Raw genomic sequence first — 23,820 nt, 5'->3', positions numbered from 1 at the left:
CCTTTGAGTCCTATTTTGATGTTAAATCCTCAAAGAGTTTACACTTTATCTTCTCCAGGCTTCATTACCACTAGAGACACTATTTGAAAAGAAGATCCTATTTGTGAGGATAAAGGACTTAAAAAGCCAAAGGGGTTTACAACCATTTGCCCTCTTACTCTTTGCACTGACATTCTTCTATTCCCTTGATCCAAACAAATTATGCTTTTATCATGTCAACTACATTTAGCAACTGTCTCAGTAACAGCTGTTACTGTACTTGAAATACCAATAAAAGTGTACCCCAAATGATTTAGTGCTTAAAGGGTTAGATCACGCACATTAAACAAAAGGTAAAGCTGAACTCAAACCTCCAACATTTGCTGTATACTTCAACAATTATTGAACTTAAGTAGCAGGCAATGATCAGATACAATTTTTATTAAAGAAAACGAGCCTGCAGAACATTCAACCTATACTCACTCAATATATTTTTTAAAAAAGCGATGGGAGAGAAAAATTACATCCAGATAAGGGTGCTCAGGCAAGGCTTCTCTACAGCAACCATGCAGTGAAAGCAGCAATGTGAATGAACAGAGAGCTGCACAGCTGGGAATAGTCACTGCCCGATACGCTGCAGCTATTCACAGCCAAATGATCAAAGCTAAGGAGTAAGTCTTCTGCAGCTTAAGGATGAAAATAATCTAATTTAAAGGCAAAGCTAACTGAACTCCCTTAATAAGATTAGATTGATGGTGGATTTGCTTTTGCCATATTGGATCTGAGCAAAGAGAATAAAGACTGTGAGAACCCAAGCTGTTTCTGGTGCAGAACTTCTGACTGTACTGATGGAATTAGACCCAATCTGATTACCCTTGGTTCAAAGTTATCCTAAAACACAACAGTGAGAAGGCAGATTTCTATTATATTGTTAGTAGAGATTCTTTACTTCAGCAAAGAATTTGTGCACTGACTTTTGATATAGCTAGAAGCACAGGAAAACAAGACTTGGATACATCCATATAACATTATACACAGCAGCTAAGAGAGGCGTTGTTTGCCACACTCAAGTTATTTCATCAATTAAGACACAAAGCTTCAAACAGAGCTAAGAAGCTGACTGCAGCCATAAATTCATTATCATTGAATATTTTTCAGATTAGTTACAAAGCCAGCGCTAAAAAACATTGTTGGGTGCTTTACTCCTATTACTGTTCAGACTAAAAAAAATCATGTTTGGTATCTTGGCTGCAAAGCAGGAAATTTGCGCCATCATTACAAATGCCTAACGCAAATCCCCTGCAGTTTCTGCAGGGAAGACAGACTGAGCACACACGTTGGGCTGGTAATATAATACCTCTTGGCACAAAATGAAACGGGGAAGTGGTAAGTCTAAACCCTGAACACAACCTTGTACAGGATTGTAGTAAAAATATAGCTGAACTTGCTAGCATATCAGACTAACGGCCATTTTATAAGGCTTTTACCGATTACTAACTGCAGTCCACATAAATCTGACTATGTCACACTCAGATATAATGAAAGTGCCCAGGGCATTTAAGCCAATAGATGAGAAAGATTAATGTCATACCATAGTGGATATTGCACTTATTAGAACTGTGGGTTAACTGCATTCTGAAAAGCTACTTACTGTACTTTTACTAGGAATTTAAACTACACATTTTGTTTGATCATTCTTTAATTCAGAAATTACAATGTCTTAAGAATTACAGACTATTTAAAGATGCACTGTTGCTTAGAATTTGTTCTGGAACAGTGTTTATTCTTCGCCTTCAGGCACTCAAATGCTGCTACGAGCACCATAAGATGACAATATGCTATCTATTTTAGGGCTGTGATGGGGAATTTATTAACCCTTTCTCTAGCTGTCAACATTTGAAACTTAATCTGGTGTGCAATGGAGATGGAGAACAGCAGCAATGGCTTTGAGAAAGGGCATCAGTGACACGGTTTCTGTTGAACTAAAACACCAATGAACAAATCTTTCTTGTGTAAAAAAACGACTTTTATTTTGGTGAATTCTAATGCAGATTTCAAAATAATTTATAGTGTACTATATTAATTAACAAGCATTTATACATATATATTTTTTCTTAACTAATGTAAATTAGAATTTGCTACCCTAGCAAAGAACACTTCATCTCACAACAAGAGACCAAGAAAATATCTGCTTTGAACTTTTTCAATTTCTCCCTCCTTTCATTCTGGAAACTCCAACCAAGAGTCCATTCTGACTTGATATAACATAAGCAGATGTTTTGTTCTGAAATAGAGGATTTTAGGCTCCTATATTATTGCTTTATTAAAAATAATTGGAATAATGTTCATTAAATGGCAAATAATACATGTAAGAAATAATGCTTGAAGTACTCCTTTCAATTCTTTGGCCATCCAACTTTTTAATGAAAAATTATTTTATTGGAAATGGAGTCCAAAGTCATCCTCAGTACAAATGTAATAATGTAATAAATTTGGCTTTTTTTTATTGAAGAGATTTAAAGTAAAAAAAATTAATTTGAATGAGAAATCCTTGGACATATGGAATCATCCTCTATTTATAAACAAGGAGAGAACACCAGATAATACATCACACACAGAACTCAGTGGGACATCCTTCCGACATGAAAGAGAGAATGTCCCACTTTCTCGGGTTTAAATTTGTTGTTGTTTTACTTCTTTTAAAAAGAGTACATACACATTTCTTATCTTCCCCATCACTTACAAATTTGTATCTCAGTTCTCTCCCCACCCTCCCCCACCCACACACACAATTATATCCTAGGTTTCAAATGCAGGCTTTCTATTTGGTGCTCTTCAGGGACAGTTACCGATGTATGTATCTACTCCTAGGTTGCACAGGGGTCATTGTATTAATCTTGCAAATTAATTGGAAAAACGATAAATCCCATTCCCCTCTGTAAAGTTCTTTCACAAAAATTATACTGTCCTCTCTGGTCTTAGAATTAAAATACTATTTAGAGGCAGAACTACCCCAATTTCACCCTTTACAATGAAACATTCCATTAAAAGGTTTTAAACATTTAAAGAGCTTTAGGATATCCCTGGCTTCCTGTTTTACAGGGGTTGGATTAAATCAAAACAAAAAAATTGAAAAACACATGGGATAATGTTTTTCTAACATTATTATCTAACACAGACGGTGATCATTTAGATTTTGTTTTTAAGCACTGGTGTGGCTTAGGATTCCATGCAGCTTCCAAACCAGGCGTCAACACTGTATGTTTTAGCATCAGTTCCTCCATTGCCACCAATGAGAAGTAGATAGTAGAGCTGAGGGTAACATCTGGCAACTAGCCAGACGTTATAGTACCAATACATGGTACAATACTTTCTTCTAAAATATTTGAAAGGGAGCAAGGAAAATGATAACTTTTGCACAAATATTACATAAGAGTAAGAGAAAATATTAATAAGAGAGCTCTGACGAATGTTTCTGTTACAACAGAATGTTACTTCTGTTAAAACTAATACAAGTAATGTATAGCTTCTGACTTGGGGAAATAAGGCAGGAATTTACACATCAATTCATCCAGCTGTGGACACTCAAAGCTACAACTGTCCAGCCACACCTTCAGGCATCCACAACTGGCAATCACACTCAAATACAATTACTACTTACCAGAGCTAGCTAACTGCCAGGGTCATCTGCAAGCCACTCTGAAAGGTACACTACCTGTCACACTGTATCATGTATGCTATACATCATGAAAAATATATACAACACACTATAACTTAAGTACAATAACAATGGACAATAAAATGAAATTGTACAACAAATTAACTTTCACTACATCAAACAGAGCCCTCTATAACACACATGTGCAAAATACAAAGTATATTCTGTACAATGAAGGCATTTCACTATAGCTTTTGTTTCTGTTGTGAAGTCAATAGCTGAACAATTTAATGGATTTCCATGATTAATTAGATGCTGAAAAGCAGGGCAAACTGCAAAGTAAGCACAGGCATGAGACTTAGTGAAAACCCAACTGACTATACATGCCAATTCATCATCCATTCTTTAGCCAACTTTAGGAAAGACGTTTTTAAAAAATGACACTTACAGGAATATGAGGTAGCGGCACTCGTCCATTTGCTTTGGCACTTTCTTGCATTTCCCGCCGATGTTGTTTTCGGATTCTATATGGTGGGATCCCATCTCTATCAGGAAAAAAATGAGATTTCACATGAACTCAAAACATATTGACAAGGATGTTCTTCCCAATTTCATAGAACAAATATATATTGGGTATTAAAATATTAAAAGGAGTGGATGAGCAATGGGACTCAGGAGGAGGAGGAGGTGAGCAGAAGGAAGAGAGGAAAGGGAGAATGAAGGTTTAAATCCATAAACACAATACATTATAGCATATTTACCTGAAAAACAGAACCCCAAGTGACGGTGGATTAAACAGTTTAAAAAACATACTTTTTTTGAGTGGTGAATTTTACACTTTGCAAACATTCACCAAATGTACTTTTTGTATAACACAAGGAAGTCCAATGGTACAAAAGACATAAAACAGCCATATCAGTGTTAAACCACCAAACAAACCCAACTGGCTCATGAAAGACTATCCTCCAGTGGGGGGGGGGGGGGGGAAAGAGGGGGAAAAAGTGCTAAGCGGAATCCCTTTGCAGATGAAGTGGTTCCAAGGTAACATGACGTGTTTCACAAAAAAGGCAGAATGGTCAACCATCTGTGGCAGTCTCGTAGTCCAATTCTTGAGCCAGTTGAACCCACAGTCCTCTAGGGCATTACTGTTGACAGACCAGCCAGCCTGGCTCATTGGCAGGAATTAGAGGGGCAGACAAGTCATTGGCAGCAAGGATTTTTCCCACTTAATTCCCATTTACACCACAAGCCAAAGTCCTAATGGGTTGGGCAATACTAACTGGCCAAGCAGCAGGAAGCGGTCCAAAAGCATGGTAGAAAAGATATACTCTCGGCCTCTTGTCTGACTTTCTCCATGCTAACAACTATCAAAGAATCATCACAGAATCGTACAGCACAAAAAGAGGCCATTCGGCCCATCGAGTCTGTGCGGCTCTTTGAAAAGAGCAATGCCAATCCCACTCCCCAGCCCTTTCCCCATAACCCTGCAAAACTGTCCTCCTCAAATACCCATCCACCGCGTTTTTAAAAGTAGTTATTGAATCGGCCTCGACCGCCCTTTCAGGCAATGTGTTCCAGATTCGAACAACTCTCTGCATGAAAACATTTCTTCTCACCTCCCCTCGGCTTCTTTTAGAGACTATTTTGAATCTGCGACCTCGAGTCACTGACAGACCCACCAGTGGAAACAGTTTTTCCCTTTCTAACCTATCAAATCCCCTCATGATTTTGAAGACCTCTATTAGGTCTCCTCGTAACCTTCTCTGCTCCAATGAGAATAATCCCGGCCTCTCTCGCCTTTCCTCATCATCAAGATCCCTCATTCCTGGTACTACTTGGATATAACAGCAGGTTGAGGACAATGTCATCCATAGCCAGTTGTCAAGAGCAAGCAATCATGGTTATTTTTCTTTCCAGGTCTAGTCTCATTTTAACATACAATTCTGCAAACAAACAGAAATCACTAATTTGATGGAATTGAAACTACACCGTGCCATTCCATTCATAAAACACATAACAAATCTCCTTTATGCTGTAAATTCTATAAAAATCAGATCCATTAATGCTGTTTGCTACATTGTAAATTTCTGCTTTCATAGATTGTGTATTAATGCATAGAACACCAACAGCAATGAACAGTTAGCCTTAAACAATAGAAAAGACAAAGTCTCTGTGTCTTGGCCACAGGCAACTTATCCTGCACTACCAACAGAAATCCTATTAGCTATTAATCAAAGTGAATTGAAAAGGAAACTAGATGTAGAAGTGTATCAAGGTGACTCTATACTCCCCCAGGATTTCTGCTATTGTTGAAAAGACCATCCTGCTCTAATTATATAGGTGTGTTGAGTTTAGTGATAAGATGAAGTTGGAGGTGCCAGCATTTCATGGCCTCACACTATACATGGCTGGCAGCGAGTGCCAGTTCCTAAGTATGGTGCTGCGAAGTTTCTTTACACTTCACTGCCCCTATTCCAAAAGGGAGAAACATGCCTTTGTTCACCACATCATAGCAAACGACTGATAATGGCTTCTAATCTATCCAGTTTCAAACACGTTCTGTCCTGCTGTGCCGACTTTGAAGTTCCCTTGGCTCAATTCCCCAGTGCCACCTCTGAACTTGAAAGGTTTGACTATTTTAACACTATTTGCCAACTCATCCATTAGCAGCATGTTCAAACAAAGGCACATTCTGATTCATAAAATTTATCTTGCCCCTCCTTCCCTTCAAAAGATAAAAATGAATACCAACATCACAGTCTTAAAGGCTTCAGGTTGCTGTAAAAGGAGATTTATGTCATACATATATATTTAGTTTAAAGGCATGGAATGTATAATTATATGATGCAACACACTATGAAGTTGCATTTCAATTTATAGCCACTTTTTTAAAAAAAATTGCTAGTTTATGAAATTCTGTTTCACAGAAAGGGAATTGCAAACAGCAGAGTTCATTTAAAATTGAACAAACATATATACAGGATAAATTGTGTTTTGCAAAACCATGAGGAAATTATTTTTTATTTCCTAAATGTAATGAGTTCATTATGGATTTGTATTAATATGCTTGCACTGCTGTAGCTTAGATGCCAGAAACTAAATTTGTAATTAATTCTCTTTATATTCCAAATGGCAGTCATGTCTTTAGTGGCAGATAAGTGTTGCATTGAAGTGTTACTTATTCTGCTCCTGGAAACATGCTTCTAGGACAGCAAGGCAATGGCACTGTTCTCTGTAAGTGTTATGGCTAAGTAAGTTTTATTTCACTGGCTCTCCCCAGAGATCAGAAAGCCTTGACCAGAAAGGTCGCTCCAGCATGTTTAAGAACAACCATATAGATGAACAAGTTAATATATACACAGTTGTTTCCACGATATCACTGATGCTTTGGATTCCATTCTGTAATGTAAAAGGGGCAGAACGCTGGCTCCAGTTGCCCTAGAGTACGTCAGACACTACTATAGGCAGGTTGGAGAGTAAGAAATGCAGACATAAGTGAGCACTTTGAATTAAATTCAGAAGATTTATTTTAATATCTCAAAATAGAAATTAGAATCAGATCACAATAGTTGCTAAAACTACCTATTCTGGGAAGCACTGATTTCAGTTAAAATAATGTGGCCAATCATTGCAAGAGGCAAGAAAAATCCTTTGAAAATGGTATCAGCACTGATATATTCACTCATGGTTAAAAACAATAAGTGAGAACTGAACCATTTCACATCATATTTTGAATGATGATTGTTGTCTGCTGGCTTGGTTCTAAGAGATTCCATTGACATCACAGATCAATTCAGATTTTCAGACAGCTAAGCATTTAAAACATTTGAATTGGAATAAATTGGAAGGACGATACGTTTCTTAAAGGTTACAATAAAAACCTTTCATATTCTGAGCAACACTATTTGGCATTCTGTTAGAAATCGGTACATCCAGTTTTATAATTCCAACCTCACCTCACAGTCTCAGAACCATTGGCAACATTTAAAGAGAATTAACATAAAAAGAATGAAGTTCTCTGGCTTGATTAGTTCTATTGGTTTGGGATATGTTTATTTTAAACATGGCACAAATATTCTAACAGCTACATCTGATTGAAATTCAGCAACGCACGTTTAATCCTTCAAATGCTGGTCAAAGCATTTGCTATACCGAATCTGTAGTGATACTTATGCAGCATCAATGAGCATTTTATTAAAGTTGCCATTAGAAACTGTGGGTATGTTACTCTCCTTTGGGTGAAGCAGTTCACACTTCGATGGATAACACATTCCATATGTATGAAAAATGTCTAAGGGAAATGGATGGAGAAAGAATGGGGGGGGGGGAGATTAAGGAGTGAATTCAAATATAAGTAAACTGAAAAGTTGACTATAACAACAACAACAAGATTTCATTTATAGAGCGCCTTTCACGTCGGGAGGACGTCCCAAGGCGCTGGACAGTTGGGTCAGGACCCGAGCATTGGGGGGAAATGGTCAGGGGGAGGGGAGGGAGGGAGCGAGGAAGGGGTAGAGAGTTGAGAGGGGAGCTGAAGGCTCGGTCAAAGAGAAAGGTCTTGAGACCGGCCTTGAAAGGCAGGCAACAGAATATAGCATCATCAACTGAGAGCATCTCAAATTTCAGATCAAAATGAGGGTAACTTCATCTAAAGCCGAAGCTTCACTGGCTGATAGTTTTGCTTATACTGTAGATTCTCTTCATCTAGTCTTCAAAGAGCATCTTCTCACCAAAAAGCAGCTTTGAAATCAGCTTGCATTTTTCCCAGACACAGTGAAAGCTTATAAAGCAGGATATCCCACTGGGCAGATTTCATGCCTATCTCACAGGCATCACACGACCTCTGTGATGGGACCTAGTTACCTGCACAATAAATCCAAGCAAAGCTACGATTGTGCCGCTGGCCAGCTCAGTGGTATAGTTTGTCCAGAGCACTATACAGATAAGTATGTGTGTCAGACTAATATTCAAGGTACAACTAGACAGTAGCTTACAGTTAAACCATCACAGGGTACTGTGCTGAGTCGTCTGTTGCTGTGTATTACTAATCCTTGTTTGAATTTGGCAAAAGATGAATAACTCAGTTGAGGGAACAGGGATTGAATTTGGTCCTGGTCAGCTCTTTGGTTTATTTATTCTCACAGCATCAAACTACTCAAGTCCTATGTCCCAAACCTTCTCCAATAAACCCACTGAGATATAGGCTTAAAGTAACTGTGGCAACAGAATTCCAATTCAAGCGTCCTGCATATTAGACTACTGCACTTTCCAGAGGAAAGCTCCAAACATCAATGCTGAATTATATTGTCTTTGTATGACAAATTAAACACATGTACATTTAATAAAAGCCCAGATCTCAATCATAATCAAGTCTCCGGTTGATAAACATATCACAGTTTAAGAGTACGTTTGTGCGGTCTATGCTTTAAATTTTGTACATTCTCTATAGAAGACTGCCATCGTGAACTTGGCCTTTTAAATCAAAGGAGTTGCTTATGCATTTGACTCTGGAACAGTGACAAAACTCTCAGCATCCTGGGAAGCATAGGATTCATTTGTCAGATCTAAGATTTGGCATGCAGCCAGTCAGAAAACTTTATAGAAATTAAAGTCCACAAAACCTTAGGCCAAAAGGCAGATTAAACTGGTTTCTGTGGAACCAGACAATGCAGATAGCAGGGCATAAAAAAAATCTGAAGATTGCCACGTGGCAACATTCTCATATAGAGGAGAAAGTCTTAAGACCCCAGCTGAAGTGGTCTTGATGTGCCCACCTTTACCTGGTAATTTCAGCTCCAGTGCCCCCAAAATCTAATATGCTCGGCCCATTTAAATGTATTTTCAAACAACTAGTTTTCAAACTATTTTGAAAATATTTTCCTGTTAAAGGTTTACATGTCCACAGGAAATGTTTTGTAAACAAAAGGTCCTCCTGTTAATTACTGGGATCATGACAGTTTCACTGGGTTTGATGTTTTACAGTTGCGGTCTTCATAAAGAAACAATGGAGATCATAAGAGGGGAGAAACAAGTATGAGCAACTAGTTAGGGATTGTCACAGACTTTTGATTTCAATAAAACGCTTTTCCAAGACTAACATTTTTAAAAAATTAAAGTATGGTTACATTTTGAAAAACACAATTTAAAAAACACTTCATGAAATAAGTTTAAAAATAAGATGAATCCAAGTGTTAAAACCCTATGAGTCACTTTAATCTTTGGAAAAGTTGAAAGCACTTCTTAACTATTTCCTGTAATAGGATTTTAACACAAATACTATTCCTTTACTAGTTTTGATTTATCACTCCATGGACTAGATTGCTTTTGCTGGAACTACTATACCGACGGGCTTGCTCCCTTCTTATGCCCTGGCATTGAAATTGCTTTCCTGTCACTCAATGCCTTCCTCACCAGCCAGCATCTCTCCCAGGAATCCCTCGAACCACAGATAAGCTTCTTCAAAGTGCTTTACAGTTCAGTGAATGAGCACAACGAAGAAACATCAAACTTCCTTTTTTTGGGTGTAAACCTGTACCCAGAATGCTAAGAGCCATGTGTAATGAATCTCTTTCCATCTCTTGCCTTTTATCTGCTCATTACACAGGGCCTGTTCCCTTAATCTCCATATAAAAAAGAACCAAAGCTCCCCGCAGATCCAGACATGCTGTGCCCTGGTCTGTGAAGAATCCAAATCTAATTTTATGCTGGATTCTGCTATAATGTTAACCCTAGAGTGTTTCAAGCAACAAAGTTTCTACCTCAAAATTACACAGAATGCTCTCAAAGAGGTACAAAAAAACAAAACAAAATCCTCAGTATAAAAATAGTGATCAGTGATCAAAGTACAATTTCCTACAATGTCTCCATATTTAGTTTTTTTTAAAAAAGCACCTGAATTAATTTTGCATAGGAGAACAGCAACAAATTTAAAATTGTAACATCAGCCTTGCCTCTTGTAAATCTATGCTGAAATCTGTGGCAGCATGTCATAAAATATGTTATGCCCCACAGTAGCAATTGCTAAAGGCTCTGCATCTAAATTAGTGCACAAAGAAGAATCTTCAGGCCCTCAGTTTAAGTTTTAATAATCTGTATGTAGGCGAGACACCACGGGAGGGGGAAGAGAGAGAAAATAACTGGTGGAGCTCAGTATCAGCCATCAGTGATGTAATAACATTACCTTGAAATAAAGACATCAGTGCAATGGGAGTTTTACATTACCTCCCTTACGTATGATCTGAAATCACAATTTAAATATAGTTCAGGATTTGGATGAGGGCATTGATGTGCGTTTCTATCATTTACAAATAAGAAGTCCTATTTTGTCTGTGTACATTTGTTTGTGTGGGGGGGCGGGGGAGGAATGACTGAAATACTGTTCATTTAAGTGCTTAGCATCAATTAGAAATTCTGTAACACACTGTATTTGAAATTATACATACCCATACTCGAATGGGAGAACACTGTAGCGGTAATTTACTCATGTACCTACGTTTTACGTTCTTTAATCCCTTGACACATTATCTGCAGTCATCCTCAGAAAAAGCAGCATGACAAGAAGGGGGAGGAGGCAAACTCAGAAACCAACAGTTCTTTGATAGCGAGTATTCTCTGTCTGGCCTTGAACCATGGGGTACCTTATGAAATGCATCCAGTCGTCTCCGTGACAACACCATTCACTCAGCAATCTGACATGAAATTTCTATTGTCTAGAAAGTTTCAGATTTGATGCGCCACAAGAAAATCAATCCAGGGAAAGCAGTATAGTAAACAACATAGCCACATAAAGCATGTTAGTGATTGTAACAATCCATAAAGTGTGTGTATCTAAACTTATGGGAATTTACACTTTTTTGAGTTTGGGAATTTTTTGTTAGCAATGGGAGTCTTCACACCACCCTGCGAGTAAAGGTAGTACTGGACCTGGTTTTGAGAAGATTTGAATTAGAAATTGGATTCCTTCCCATTTTGAAAGCCCCAGGACCAGGTGTATTTTCAGTCAGATTCTTAATACAGAAATTGCCTCCCATATGGTAACTGATAAGTTGCAGCACTCTTTTGATCAGACAGTGATGGAACAGAAATTACCGTAGGCATTGTGCACAGCAATTAGGATTCTCCTTAAGAAAGGCATCTCTGCTATGCAGCAGTTGTAAGACCATTTCTTTTATTAGTATAAATTATAAGTTTCTATGATATTGGCTGCTAAAGAACTTGCCCTCCTTGTGCATGTGATTTTTTGGGGTGCGGAGGGAAGAGAGGTATGGAAAGAGAAAAAAGAGTGCAGTCACTTGTTTATACTGCAGGTTACTGGAGCAAGTGACAGCATGCAGACCTAAGGTTATACAGTGGTAGCCTTGTGAAAGTGTGCCTCACCCACCTTTTCCCTTTGAAGGAGATGGAAAACGAATGTCCTCCATCTCCTTTAATTTTGTGTTCATTTTTAGTCATTGGCCTGATGCCAGATATTTGTACCTGAGCTGATGCTCACAAAGCATACTTGTACATACGAGGCTTTATTACTTCCTTCAAATACTAAAGTTGAATGGATATTTTATTTAGGGTCCCTTGTCCAAACCGCATGTCAACAATTAACTTTACTTCCAGCATTCTTCAACTTCAATTAAAGGTTTCATTATTGTAGCCATACTTGGTTTGTACTATACTTTTTGCCACCAGATAAGAAACCAACTGTCAAGTCTATTCCAATGGCATCAAGGGAACCTTATTGAATGTTCCATCTGTGATGAACCATCTGAGGGTTTCAAATTCAGTGTAGCTGCATCTCAAAGTTTATTTGTATATTAGCAATCATGCTGCACAAATCAAAGTGGATTACATGTCAGTGTTCACAAGCTTCAATGACTTAAATCGCTTCTCATTTATTGCCACAGAACTCCTGATCTAATAATTATCAAATGTACATGGTTCAGGCATGCTAGCTAACATTTTTCACAAACTAACTTGTTGAAACATTTTGTATAATAGATTCAGTTGATGATTCATTTGGATATTGCTGAGCCAGACAATTCTGGCAAACCGATCTGTAGATTTGTCAATAAGTAACTTGCGCATGTTAACTGAGCTCACACACAATACTAGGCTTTGCAAAGTCTTTTAGTTCTTACTGTAGTTAAGAATAAAGTTAACACACAAAAAAATGTTGTCTGAATAAAAGTAAATGTCCATATAATAGTTGGTTAGATGCAAAATGCAGCCTTTGGCAGATACTGATTGCCACTAACTGAATGACTTTCATTCAAAATGTTCTCAAATTACTCAAACTTTACCTGACCTCCACTGGCTTCAGAATCCAAGCATAAATGTTTTTGGCAAATTAGCTGTGTGCTTCAGCATTCAGCTGTATAATACAGCTATGTTTGGTCTTTCAAAACCGAGGTTCTTGATGACCAACTAATGTGACCACATCTGTTCTCAATGTCCAATGCAAAGGATAAGAAATCAAAATAGTGTAGTGATTATTTTTTTTCCTCTTTGTGTCCTTTCCATAGTTCCAAACTTGAAAATGTATCACTATCTAAAAAAAATTAACCTTTGGAGTAGCTTCACTTTGAATCTTTATTATTCTATTTAACATCTTAATATTTCTGACTAAATTCTTGATTTTTTGAAGAATTCTATTAATTGTTTTAACAGTTTCATGACTCAGAAGAAAATCCTATGCCTAGAATATTTTTCTGAAGAATTTACAGAAGAAGCTATGAAAAAGATCTATTTGGGAAAAAAACTAATTAAAATTTTTACTAAAATACCGGTAAAACAATGTGTGGCAGCTACCATTTTATATTTAAAAATAGGTTAAAATCACATTGAGCAGTTCAAGTTTACATTTAAATCAATGCATAAATTAACTTTAATAAATCATTCACCACCCAATACATAAAAAGACAACACTAATGTGTGACCACTGTATATAATACCCATTTAACTACAATCTCTCTCTGAAGACACTTAGGAACACTTGGGATTAGTTATTATGTAATACAGCCTTCATTCTTACATTTGATTCATCAGCCCCAATATATTCCAAGAAGCAAGCCATTTTGGCTATCCCATTTTTATTTTCTTCGTGTACCACTCTACTTTCTATATATTTTTCTCCATTATCCTCTGTGCAAACAGCCAGCAGATGTTCACTTAAACCACCCCCTGCCATTAAAGGCTTTGTACCCTACTTCAAAGCAAGACAAAATGCCTTCAAGCAAAGTGGGATGCCGAAATGATTAAACCATCAGAAGGAATAGACCCCAACTAACTAAATTTGCCAGTTCTTTAGAAATATCACTGTCCTTAGCAGATGTGGTGCAGTTTACAACTCTCGGCAGAGTAACTCTCAAGGCACACTCACTATTAAACAGACAACATCCAATGATACACTACCTTACTGCTCTTGATCCACAAAAGCTGAATAAAATGTACCAAGTTGCTTTTTGCTGCATTTCTCAGGGGCTCCAAAATCCTAAAAAGTGGCTTAAAAAACAGAGCCAGGCCTTTACACAGCATCTGGAGACTGCCAGAAGTGATAGTCTGCTTATGTGCAAATGACTTGACATCACCATGTTACTTAAATGAGGCCTACTCGCTCCAGATGTCCAACTTTTCATCTTCCAGTCTGATCCAATACGTGGAGGCAACGGTCTTTCTTGCTGGACCCACAATGACAAAACTAACCTTCGCACATGAATATTGCCTTGGAGATGACAAGTAATGTAAAAGCGGTATTAGAAATAAAATGTCAATGTGGCACATGCACCATCAACAAACAAACCAATCATTACGTAAAAGATGCACTCTCTAAGATGAGTACTTTGCTGATGAAGTGCTCTTCTGTACAGCCTGGTCAAAACAGTTTTACTGTCCAATTAGGGCAAACTGTTAACATCAATGAAAATATTCCAAATTCATCACTCAAATCATTGCTAGAACTGGGCAGCATTGAAGAATTTTTGTTTGTCAGGGGGTGGGGTAGGCGGAGGGTGAAGGCATTTGAAAACTTAGTGTTTTTATAGGACTATAAAAAACAGGAGGCCATTCATCCTATTCAGCTTAATGATAAGGCTATGGATCCCTCTGCCAAAAGGAAGTATCATCCACTGTTCAACCTCCAATTCCTTATTTTAAAAACCTCAGTCAAATCATTCCTTTGCACGAAGGAATATAACATCAGCCAGCAAAGCTTCTCGTTATAGCTAAAGCCCTTCAGCCCAGGTCTTTATCTAGTGAACAATTGTTAAATGGTTTTAAGCACTCCTTGATGTTACCCCGTATGTAGGGCACTGTAGAGATGCAAGTCATTGTTGGTTGTGGGTGTTCTGGAACGTTTAGATGGGCCGAAGGGGGTTCTTCACCCAGATCAATCTTGCGATCCTGCAACACCGTCCAAGGTGCTGGCTCAGTTGGAAGCACTCTCGCCTCAGAGATAAAAGATTGCTGTGGGGCATCTAGGCTTTGCTGGGAAAGCAGTGAAGGGCAGCTCAACTGATGCTTAAGTTGAACATTGAAGTTATGAGTCTACAGAATCTGGGAATGTTCACAAAAAGAGGTTCAAAAGAGATCAATTAAACCAAACAAGTCAAGACTGTAAAGGGTACAAATACAATGAACCCTAATAATAAGTTCCAACATACAAGTAAAATCTAACACAAGAGGACATGGGCTAAAATTCAGAAGAGATGATGTTCAGATTAATATGTGAATATTTGGAATAGACTACCCAAGCATTCTGGAGGCAGATTACATCAGCAATTTCAGAGAGAATTTGATTTTCTTTAAATTTAAACTCTTTGTTACTGTGGGAACAATCAAATGGACCCACAATTTTCTTTTCCACATTCCTAAGTTCCTAACATTTCTTGATCAGATTCCAGGCTTCTTTTAACCATCACGTAAGGTTTCTGCCAATGGATTCTCCAGGTAGCTGACTGCACTGTTTTGGGATTTCAGTTGATGAATCTTTCAACACAACTGAGATGTCAGACTTCCGATCAACCTTGTCAATTTTATATATTTTTTTAGAAAGATTATAGTAATATTACAATGTACTGCAATTCAGAAAACCTGTTTATCCACAGGGGAGAGTGGTCTGAATTTAAACTCATGTATAGTCTCATATAGAGTTTGACACTTAAAACCTAGTTTGTAAGATCTTGCATCAACCACTATGCACTGAACCACTTCATGTAATAGTATAAAAGACTTAAGTAACAAGTAAATATTTTGTTAAATATATAATTAAATACGATTTGATAGATTTGAAAGTTCAGCATATTAATGGTTTAATAAAATGTGGCCTTCTGGTACAAACCACCTACAGGTACAGCGCATGGCTGTCTAAAAATGGACTCTACATTCATCATTGAAACAGCTGCGGTGACCACATATTCCCAGGTCAATAAAAAGAAGCTATTTAAACCTCCAATTCTAGCCTACTATCTTTTCTCCGTCCCATTTCCAAGACTAACAGAAAGAAATTTTTAAACAGTGTAGCACTTTTGAACTAAGATACCAAAGGATGCTGTCTTTAAAATTCAAAACAAATCGTCTCTCCAACTTCCACACCAAAAATTTGCACATTGGCCGTGTGTTGGTCTGTAGCTAGAAATAGCCTGGACGCAGCTGACATTAAGCAGTAGTTTCATGGTGCCAGACAAGAAGAATCTTTGAATTAAGCAAAGGGAAACAGTTGCTACTTAATAGTTACACAGCTCTACTGCAGGAAAGGGCATTACCCAAAGAAAGGGACAATTTCAGATTAAAGAATGCAAATTAGAAAGCAGAACTCATCCATATCAAAGGAACTATAAATTATTTATAACTACCTCCAAAAGGCAAGTCTTCATTTGTGCATCAAAGAAAAAAAACTTCCATTTTACTGTATAAAATAAGTGCCATCAATGTGCCCTAAATTTTTATACCGTAAAAACAAAAAACACATTTGATCAAAGATAATGAAAAGGGTTTACTCAATCCAGAAAGAACTCTTATTTGTGCCTTCAAAACCAATAACCAAAAAAAAGCAGAGAAAACTACATCAAGCTACCATAAAAGCAAAGAATCTGTTTTGACAGTAATTTGGATAATGCATCTTAAAAGGTCACACATGCGAAAGGCTGTGAAGTAGAAATGTCACCGGTTACGAAGTGAAGCAGCAAATAAAGATCGGACTATTGAATAACTCCAACTTCACTAGCACGCAGCTCGACTGTCACACCCTAATTTTTCCAAAAGTTACAGCGCATATATACAGGGCATGTATAGATTACACCCAACACAATCACCTCATGCCCATACAGACAGGGGTTCCGCTGCACTTAACAACCAGGAGTAGCAACGCTGGTTAATATTTATTTTCCACCAGAAACACAGGCCAATAATAACTCTGCACAAGTCAGAGATTCAAAACCAGACCTGCCCAATTTCAATTCTGTTTAAAAAACAAATCAGCGGTTGACTGTTCATCAAACCCCTCTTCTATCTTAGGCACAAAACATCAGTTGTTTGAGATGATCTTTGGTACTGGATACTTTTATACTGCAAACGATACCCACCCTTACTAGGCCCAAGAACGTGTGTGCCAAAACCTGATTACAGATTTCCCCATATCACTTTTCGCTTAAGAATGACACACAAGAGAATGCCATATCAACCTCAAAGATTTGAATAAACAAAAACACTATTATTATTAATAATATTCAATAACTAAAAACCATATTAGCCATTGGACAAATTCTCACTCTACCCAGTTACATTCCACACTGGATCTCACTGGACGTATGTAACTGGATTTCTCTGCATCCAAGGGATTCCTCAAGGAAAAAAAACAGTAATAAATTGGTCACTTCAATCCACGACTGTTTGTGGGACACTGCTGTGCGCAATTGACTGCCGTGTTCTGCCCACAAATATACAGTCAATTCATTTTACAGTATATTCTGTGAAGCGCTTTGAGATGTCAAGAAGACATGAAAAGCACTCTATCAAAATACAAGGATTGTTATTATTTTTATTATCTCCAATTCTTTTTTAAGAGTGGTACTGTTGTTCAGCAGGTCAAGTAATGACCCTTCATCTCTTAGACCAAATCTGGAGAAATCTTGTGAGATGAATGTTTCGCTGCTTGGCATGTTGTAACTTTCCAATATGAAATGGATTTGGAATTTCAATCTAAATCTTATGGGGCCTCCACTCTTGGGTGCCAGATGGAAAGGTACTAGTGTAACAGGAGGCTCTCATGGGCTGGGGCTAAGACAAGTAATGTGAGCATAATATTGTACATTTAAATGCCATTGTATATGTGTCTGGACAATGGAATGACTAATGTGTGAAAGACAAAGATGTGGAGCAATGTCACCTGTTATTTAGGTAGCCATTGATCTGAAAAATGATGGTCAAAGTTTTTGGATATTCAAGGAATATTCCAGAAACAATCTCAGAAGCCATAGGAAATTTAGAAGTCATAGAATCATAGAATCGTACAGCAGAAAAAGAGGCCATTCGGCCCATCGTGTCTGTGCGGCTCTTTGAAAAGAGCAATGTAATGTCAATCCCACTCCCCAGCCCTTTCCCCATGACTCTGCAAACCCGTCCTCCTCAAATACCCGTCCACCGCGTTTTTAAAAGTAGTTATTGAATCGGCCTCGTCCACCCTTTCAGGCAATGCGTTCCAGATTTGAACAACTCGCTGCGTGAAAACATTCCTTCTCACCTCCCCTCGGCTTCTTTTAGATACTATTTTGAATCTGTGACCTCGAGTCACCGACACACCCACCAGTGGAAACAGTTTTTCCCTTTCTAACCTATCAAATCCCCTCATGATATTGAAGACCTCTATTAGGTCTCCTCGTAACCTTCTCTGCTCCAATGAGAATAATCCCGGCCTCTCTCACCTTTCCTCATCATCAAGGTCCCTCATTCCTGGTACCATTCTTGTAAATCTTGTAAAAACCACAGTTCTGTAGCTCAGTGGTTAGAACCCTCGCCTTGCAAGCAAGAGGCTTGGGTTTGATTCCTGGCAGGGTGAAACCTTGGACAAGTTTCCTTACTCCACATGCCTGATAATAATCCCTCAAGAAAAAAAATAATAATTTGGTCACTCATCCATGACTGCTTGTGGAACACAGCTGTGAGCAATTGGCTGCCGCGTTTCACCCACAAAATATACAGTCAATTCACTTTACAGTACATTCTGTGAAGCGCTTTGAGATGTCTAAAAGATGTGAAGGATTATTATTATTAAAAAGTTAATCTCTGGGGCTCAACAAAGAGTGATGCTCAAATGTCAGCACTATGCCTCCAGTGTTGAACATTACAACCTTCAAGGGAAGCTTCTCACCAACAATCTAATCAGGCAGGCCTGCAGGCTTAAGAGTCATTGTGGATAAATTGACAGCGTTGAACTTGATGCTTGAAACAAAGGGAACACCAGCAGCTAGCTGCAAACCACCCTCATCAAAGCAATACCTTCTACAATCCGATTTGAAAAACTATTCTTATACTCTGCCAAAATCAGGCCTTAAAAATACTGAATTGAGTATTTGCCCCCACTCTCTGGTTCACTCTCACAAAATCTCCCTCACTTTGCACCCCTCTGCTTTCACAACCCTCCAGAAAACCTACCCTTTTCATTGCACCTTTGTTCGCCTCTCTTCTAGCCTCCCATCTTCCAATTTGCTCAGGCTCAACTAAAGTTCCTATAAAGTACTTGAAGACTTTATGTTACTTGAGAGGTGGTTTATAAGTGCAAATTGTTGTTGTTATTGAACACCATTCAACCATTGATAGATCTCCTCCAGATGAGAAAGCATGGGGTGCGTGCTTAACAGTTAAACATTTCTAACTATGATTAACTTCATTTGTTTAAAATTTGAATTCACGATAGACAAGATTTAAACTCAGACCATATAAAATACAAATAGAATTATATCAGTATATACATTACAAAGTTTCACAATGCAACTAAGTTCTGACGTATTTAAAAAATGCAATGTGCAGATACTTACACACTGCTGTCTGTCAATGACATGGTATCCGCATCACTTGACATGCTTTGCTGCTCACTGTCATTGGCGCTGGTTGCTGGTGCCAGGGCATACCCAGTGTTGACATAGTAAGGGTTGACAGGCTCACGCCATGCCCCATGCCTGATTAAAAAAAAGCAGTGGATTAGCACACTAAAACATGACAGCGAATTTTTCATTTTAGCAAGAAATTAACTTTGCTTATTGAGTAACTCTCAATTGCTGAACCTTACTTGAAGAAGCACTTCATTTTCTTCGCTGTTAAATTTCTTTGCAAATTCAGTAAAATTACCATTATTCAAAAATTCCAAGAAATGAAAGGTGGAATTCAGTCCAACCAAAACAAAGAGGGAAAATGTGTATTTGTTAAATGTTCTGAGATGTTACCCCATGTATGAGGGTCGCTATATAAACTCAAGTTGTTGTCTGTAAGAATTGGAGGCGGGGGGGCGGGCAGCAGAAAACCCGTAGCTTAGTGGTTAGAGCACTCGCCTTGCAAGCAGGAGGACCTGGTTCAATTCCCGGACAGGGCAAGATGTTGGGCAAGTTTCCTTACTCCACGTGCCTCTGTTCACCTAGCAGTAGGTAGGAACCCGATTGTTAGTCGATTGGTGGATCGCTTTCCCGAGAGTAATAATCCCTTCCAAAAAAAAAATTTGATCACTTAATCCACGACTGTATGTGGGACATTGCTGTGTGCAATTGGCTGCCACGTTTCGGCCACAAAATACAGTCATTCACTTTACAGTATATTCTGTGAAGCACTTTGCGATGTCTCAAAGACGTGATAAGGGGCGATTTCAAATGCAAGGATTATTATTATACTGTATTTGAGAAAACAATGGAATCAGAGATATTGCCACAATGATAAACATGATGGGAATACTTTCCAGATTGTCAGATTTCACCAAATATAAATTATTGCATCAAGTCCTAGATTTTTGATATAGCATTCTATCAATAAACTAGCCACAATCTTTGTGATACTACGTCTAGTAATACCACAATGAATCTTAATGTGCCATAGATGTACCATTTTGATCACATGACATAATGGAAGCAAAGTGCTGACCTTAAAGTGTAATTTTTTTTATGAACAGGTGCACAAAGTGCTGACATTTTTTAGTGTGTTCAATGTTTAATTAGGACACCACATGGCTCCCAGTGGAATACCATATTTTTCTAACTCATGAATACATTCACACCATTGCTCTTCACCAGTAAGGCGATCAGATTTCACTCCACTTACCAATTTATGTACCATTCAAGCTCAAAATTGAATATTACTCCAACAAAAATATGACTTTTAGAACAATCCAATGGGACACGTTTGCAATTTACATGTTGAACTGATGCAGATTCGATGGCAATTAATCTTGCCAATCACAAAACAGTACCAATTTCCGCAGAATTAAAGACTGTGTTTACCTTACCTGTGAGGATTTAAGGTAAGGTAAACACAACAGCAAGTTATACCTTAGAAACAATTCACTTTATTGAAGTGAATTATACTTTCCTATTAATGTCAATCTGCCATTTAACAACATTTCGAAGAAAATACCCAATGAGGTTCTGAAATTGCTTGTAGAAAATTTGTTTTATAAAATATTGCTGCTAAATATTTATCTAACATTTGCCAGTATCTTCTCTTCTCAAACCACAGTATAATACAGACTGCAGTATATGGTAGGAAGAAAACACAAACCTGACACAGCCTATTGCAGAAGGATTCATTGTTATAGGTTATGCTGATTTGGATTATCAAATAATTCTATAGACTGTTTGAGCTACTAAAACAATGGAAATATCCTATGAAGGATGAATATAGGATTTGAGGTTAGATAAATAATAATCCTTGCATTTGATATAGTGTCTTATCATTTCTTCAAGAACGTTTCAACGCACTTCACAGTATATACTGTAAAGTGAGTTGACTGTATATTTTTCTGCAGTTTCATTTGATTCAATTTCACTTCTTTTGGTGGAGATTAGTGTTTGTGTTTGCATTTGTGGGGGGAAAGAAAGAAGAAAAAAATGACCCAAATCAACTTTATAGAATCTTTCTTCCTAAGATTAAATCCATAAGAAGAATGGATCACACAGGGAGACTACAATGATTCACTTTAACAGGATGGTGGATCTTTTCACGTTCTGTGCTTTTACATGCATTGGGTTTGACCACCAAGTTATCCAGCTACTGATTTTTCCAAGGGCTATACCAAGGATGAGAAGTTTTACTGACGAATAGTTGGAAAAATATGGAGCTGTTTCCACTGGAACTGTTTGTGGTTTGCAGATGCTGATCATGCCCCGGCATCCCCAAATGGTAGAACCATCACTCAATGGATAGGGAGGTATGTATGTCTGAGCTGTGGGCAGGAGGATGGTGGCAATGCTCGCATGCATCTCATGCTAAGGTATACTGCTCAGTAGGAAACTACCAGGGAGGGAGTTCCTGATACATTAAACTCCAGATAACTTGTAATTCTAAGGGAAAAGAGATAAACAGCGAGTTATCCGGAGTGGCATAGGTGTGTGTGTGTGTGTGTGTGGGGGGGGGGGCTACTTAAGCGGTTGTGGCAAGTTAAGTCAGGTCGAGTGAAAAGGAGTTTACTGTATCTGTTATCCACTGAGCAGCTAGCACCATCACAGCTAGGCAGAATCAGCTTCTTTTGTTCTGTAATTTTTATGATTTACCTTCATTAAATATGCAAATGGTTAGTAACATTTTTTTGATAGATACACCTAACTGTTTTGAAAGATTAAAGTACCTTTGGATTTCCTCATTAGACACCATAAAACAGAAATGTCATTTCATCCATTGTTACTGTTATGAAACTGTACTTATAAAAAATATTGGATCAAAAGATTGCTGAAATTGAAAGCTCGTAATCCATTTGAATTAATGGCCAAAAGTAAAAGCTCTAACAATCAACATTAAGTTTTCCAATTATTTACAGAAAACATAAAAAGACGATAACGAGGCTTGGAAATGAGACTAGAATTTTCAAAATATTTGCATTATTGCAAATTTAATGAATTGTGCATTTGAAAAAAACCCAGCTCATTTTGTACTCTTTATTTTCTATGTGAGCCACATGTTCATGCTATACTTGGCTAACAATGTTCAATGCTTATTTATGGGATAAGTGAATTGTGCACATTTGGAATTCCTATTTTACTCTTTTCATAGAGATTGAAATCATGCAAGTGATTTTTCCTCAGTTAATTCCCAAACACGGGCTGTGAGGGGGAAAGATAATTGCTGACCTCAGACAAGGAGGGAATATTTTAAAGTAATGGAATAACCTAGGTTACTGATACTGCATTGGAGAGCGGTGCAGAACCAAAAAAAAAACTGTAAATTTAGTCTCGGTATACAAAATACAAAAAACAGTACTGACCTGCTGCAAAATAAAGGCGTTGCAGAACACTTAGTTTAAAATTGGTAGCTTCCTCCTTCCCCCGATCCTTTACTTGATAATACTACTTACATTTGATATGGTACCTTTCACATCGGGAGAACATCTCAAAGCACTCCACAAGATATATTGTAAATAATAATAATAATAATCCTTGCATTTGATATAGCGCTTTTCACGTCTTCTAGATGTCTCAAAGCGCTTCACAGAATATACTGTAAAGTGAATTGACTGTATATTTGTGGGCGAAATCGGCAGCCAATTGCGCACAGCAATGTCCCACAAACAGTCGTGGATTGAAAATGACCAATTTATTATTGTTTTTGGTTTTGGAGGGATTATTATTAGGCTCTGTGTGGAGTAAGGAAACTTGCCCAAGGTTTCGCCCTCTGCCTGGAATTGAACTCAGGTCTCTCGCTTGCAAAGATTTTTTTTAATTGTGGTACTCACTCCTGCACTATACATTGGCTCTTCCCGCAGATGTATAAATGGAATCACAAAGCTAGGCTAGAGGGACAGAACGGACATCGGCAACCATATGCTAGGGTGGACATGGTAGAATCAGCGAGGTTTCCCCAGATTGTATTCAGTGACCCCCTACAGCAAAGGCCATTCATATGGATGTTTGGATTAGGGTCAATGGCACTGCCTTCAACAGTGAAGTAGTCTGCCAAAAAAGGCTGCCCAAGAAAGGCCCTTGGGTCTAGTACTAGAAGGTCAATGA

At 37.9% G+C, this 23,820-nt stretch overlaps 1 protein-coding gene across 5 annotated transcripts in view; it reads right to left on the bottom strand.

The window, feature by feature from the left end:
* axin1 (axin 1) overlaps positions 1-23,820 on the bottom strand; it is a 71,885-nt gene that overhangs the window by 19,278 nt on the left and 28,787 nt on the right. For all 5 annotated transcript variants that reach the window (XM_007908205.2, XM_007908210.2, XM_007908208.2 and 2 more), the window contains exons 3-4: positions 19,657-19,797; positions 4,086-4,182 (exon numbers count right to left, since the gene is read on the bottom strand). In XM_007908205.2, the coding sequence (XP_007906396.1) occupies positions 4,086-4,182; positions 19,657-19,797 (238 nt within the window). The remainder of the gene's footprint in view (positions 1-4,085; positions 4,183-19,656; positions 19,798-23,820) is intronic.

Source organism: Callorhinchus milii, unplaced genomic scaffold, assembly GCF_018977255.1.
Source record: "Callorhinchus milii isolate IMCB2004 unplaced genomic scaffold, IMCB_Cmil_1.0 Scaffold16, whole genome shotgun sequence".
Classification (NCBI taxonomy): domain Eukaryota; kingdom Metazoa; phylum Chordata; class Chondrichthyes; order Chimaeriformes; family Callorhinchidae; genus Callorhinchus; species Callorhinchus milii.
Note: the sequence above shows the minus strand (reverse complement) of the source record. Positions and strands in the feature narration are given on the sequence as shown.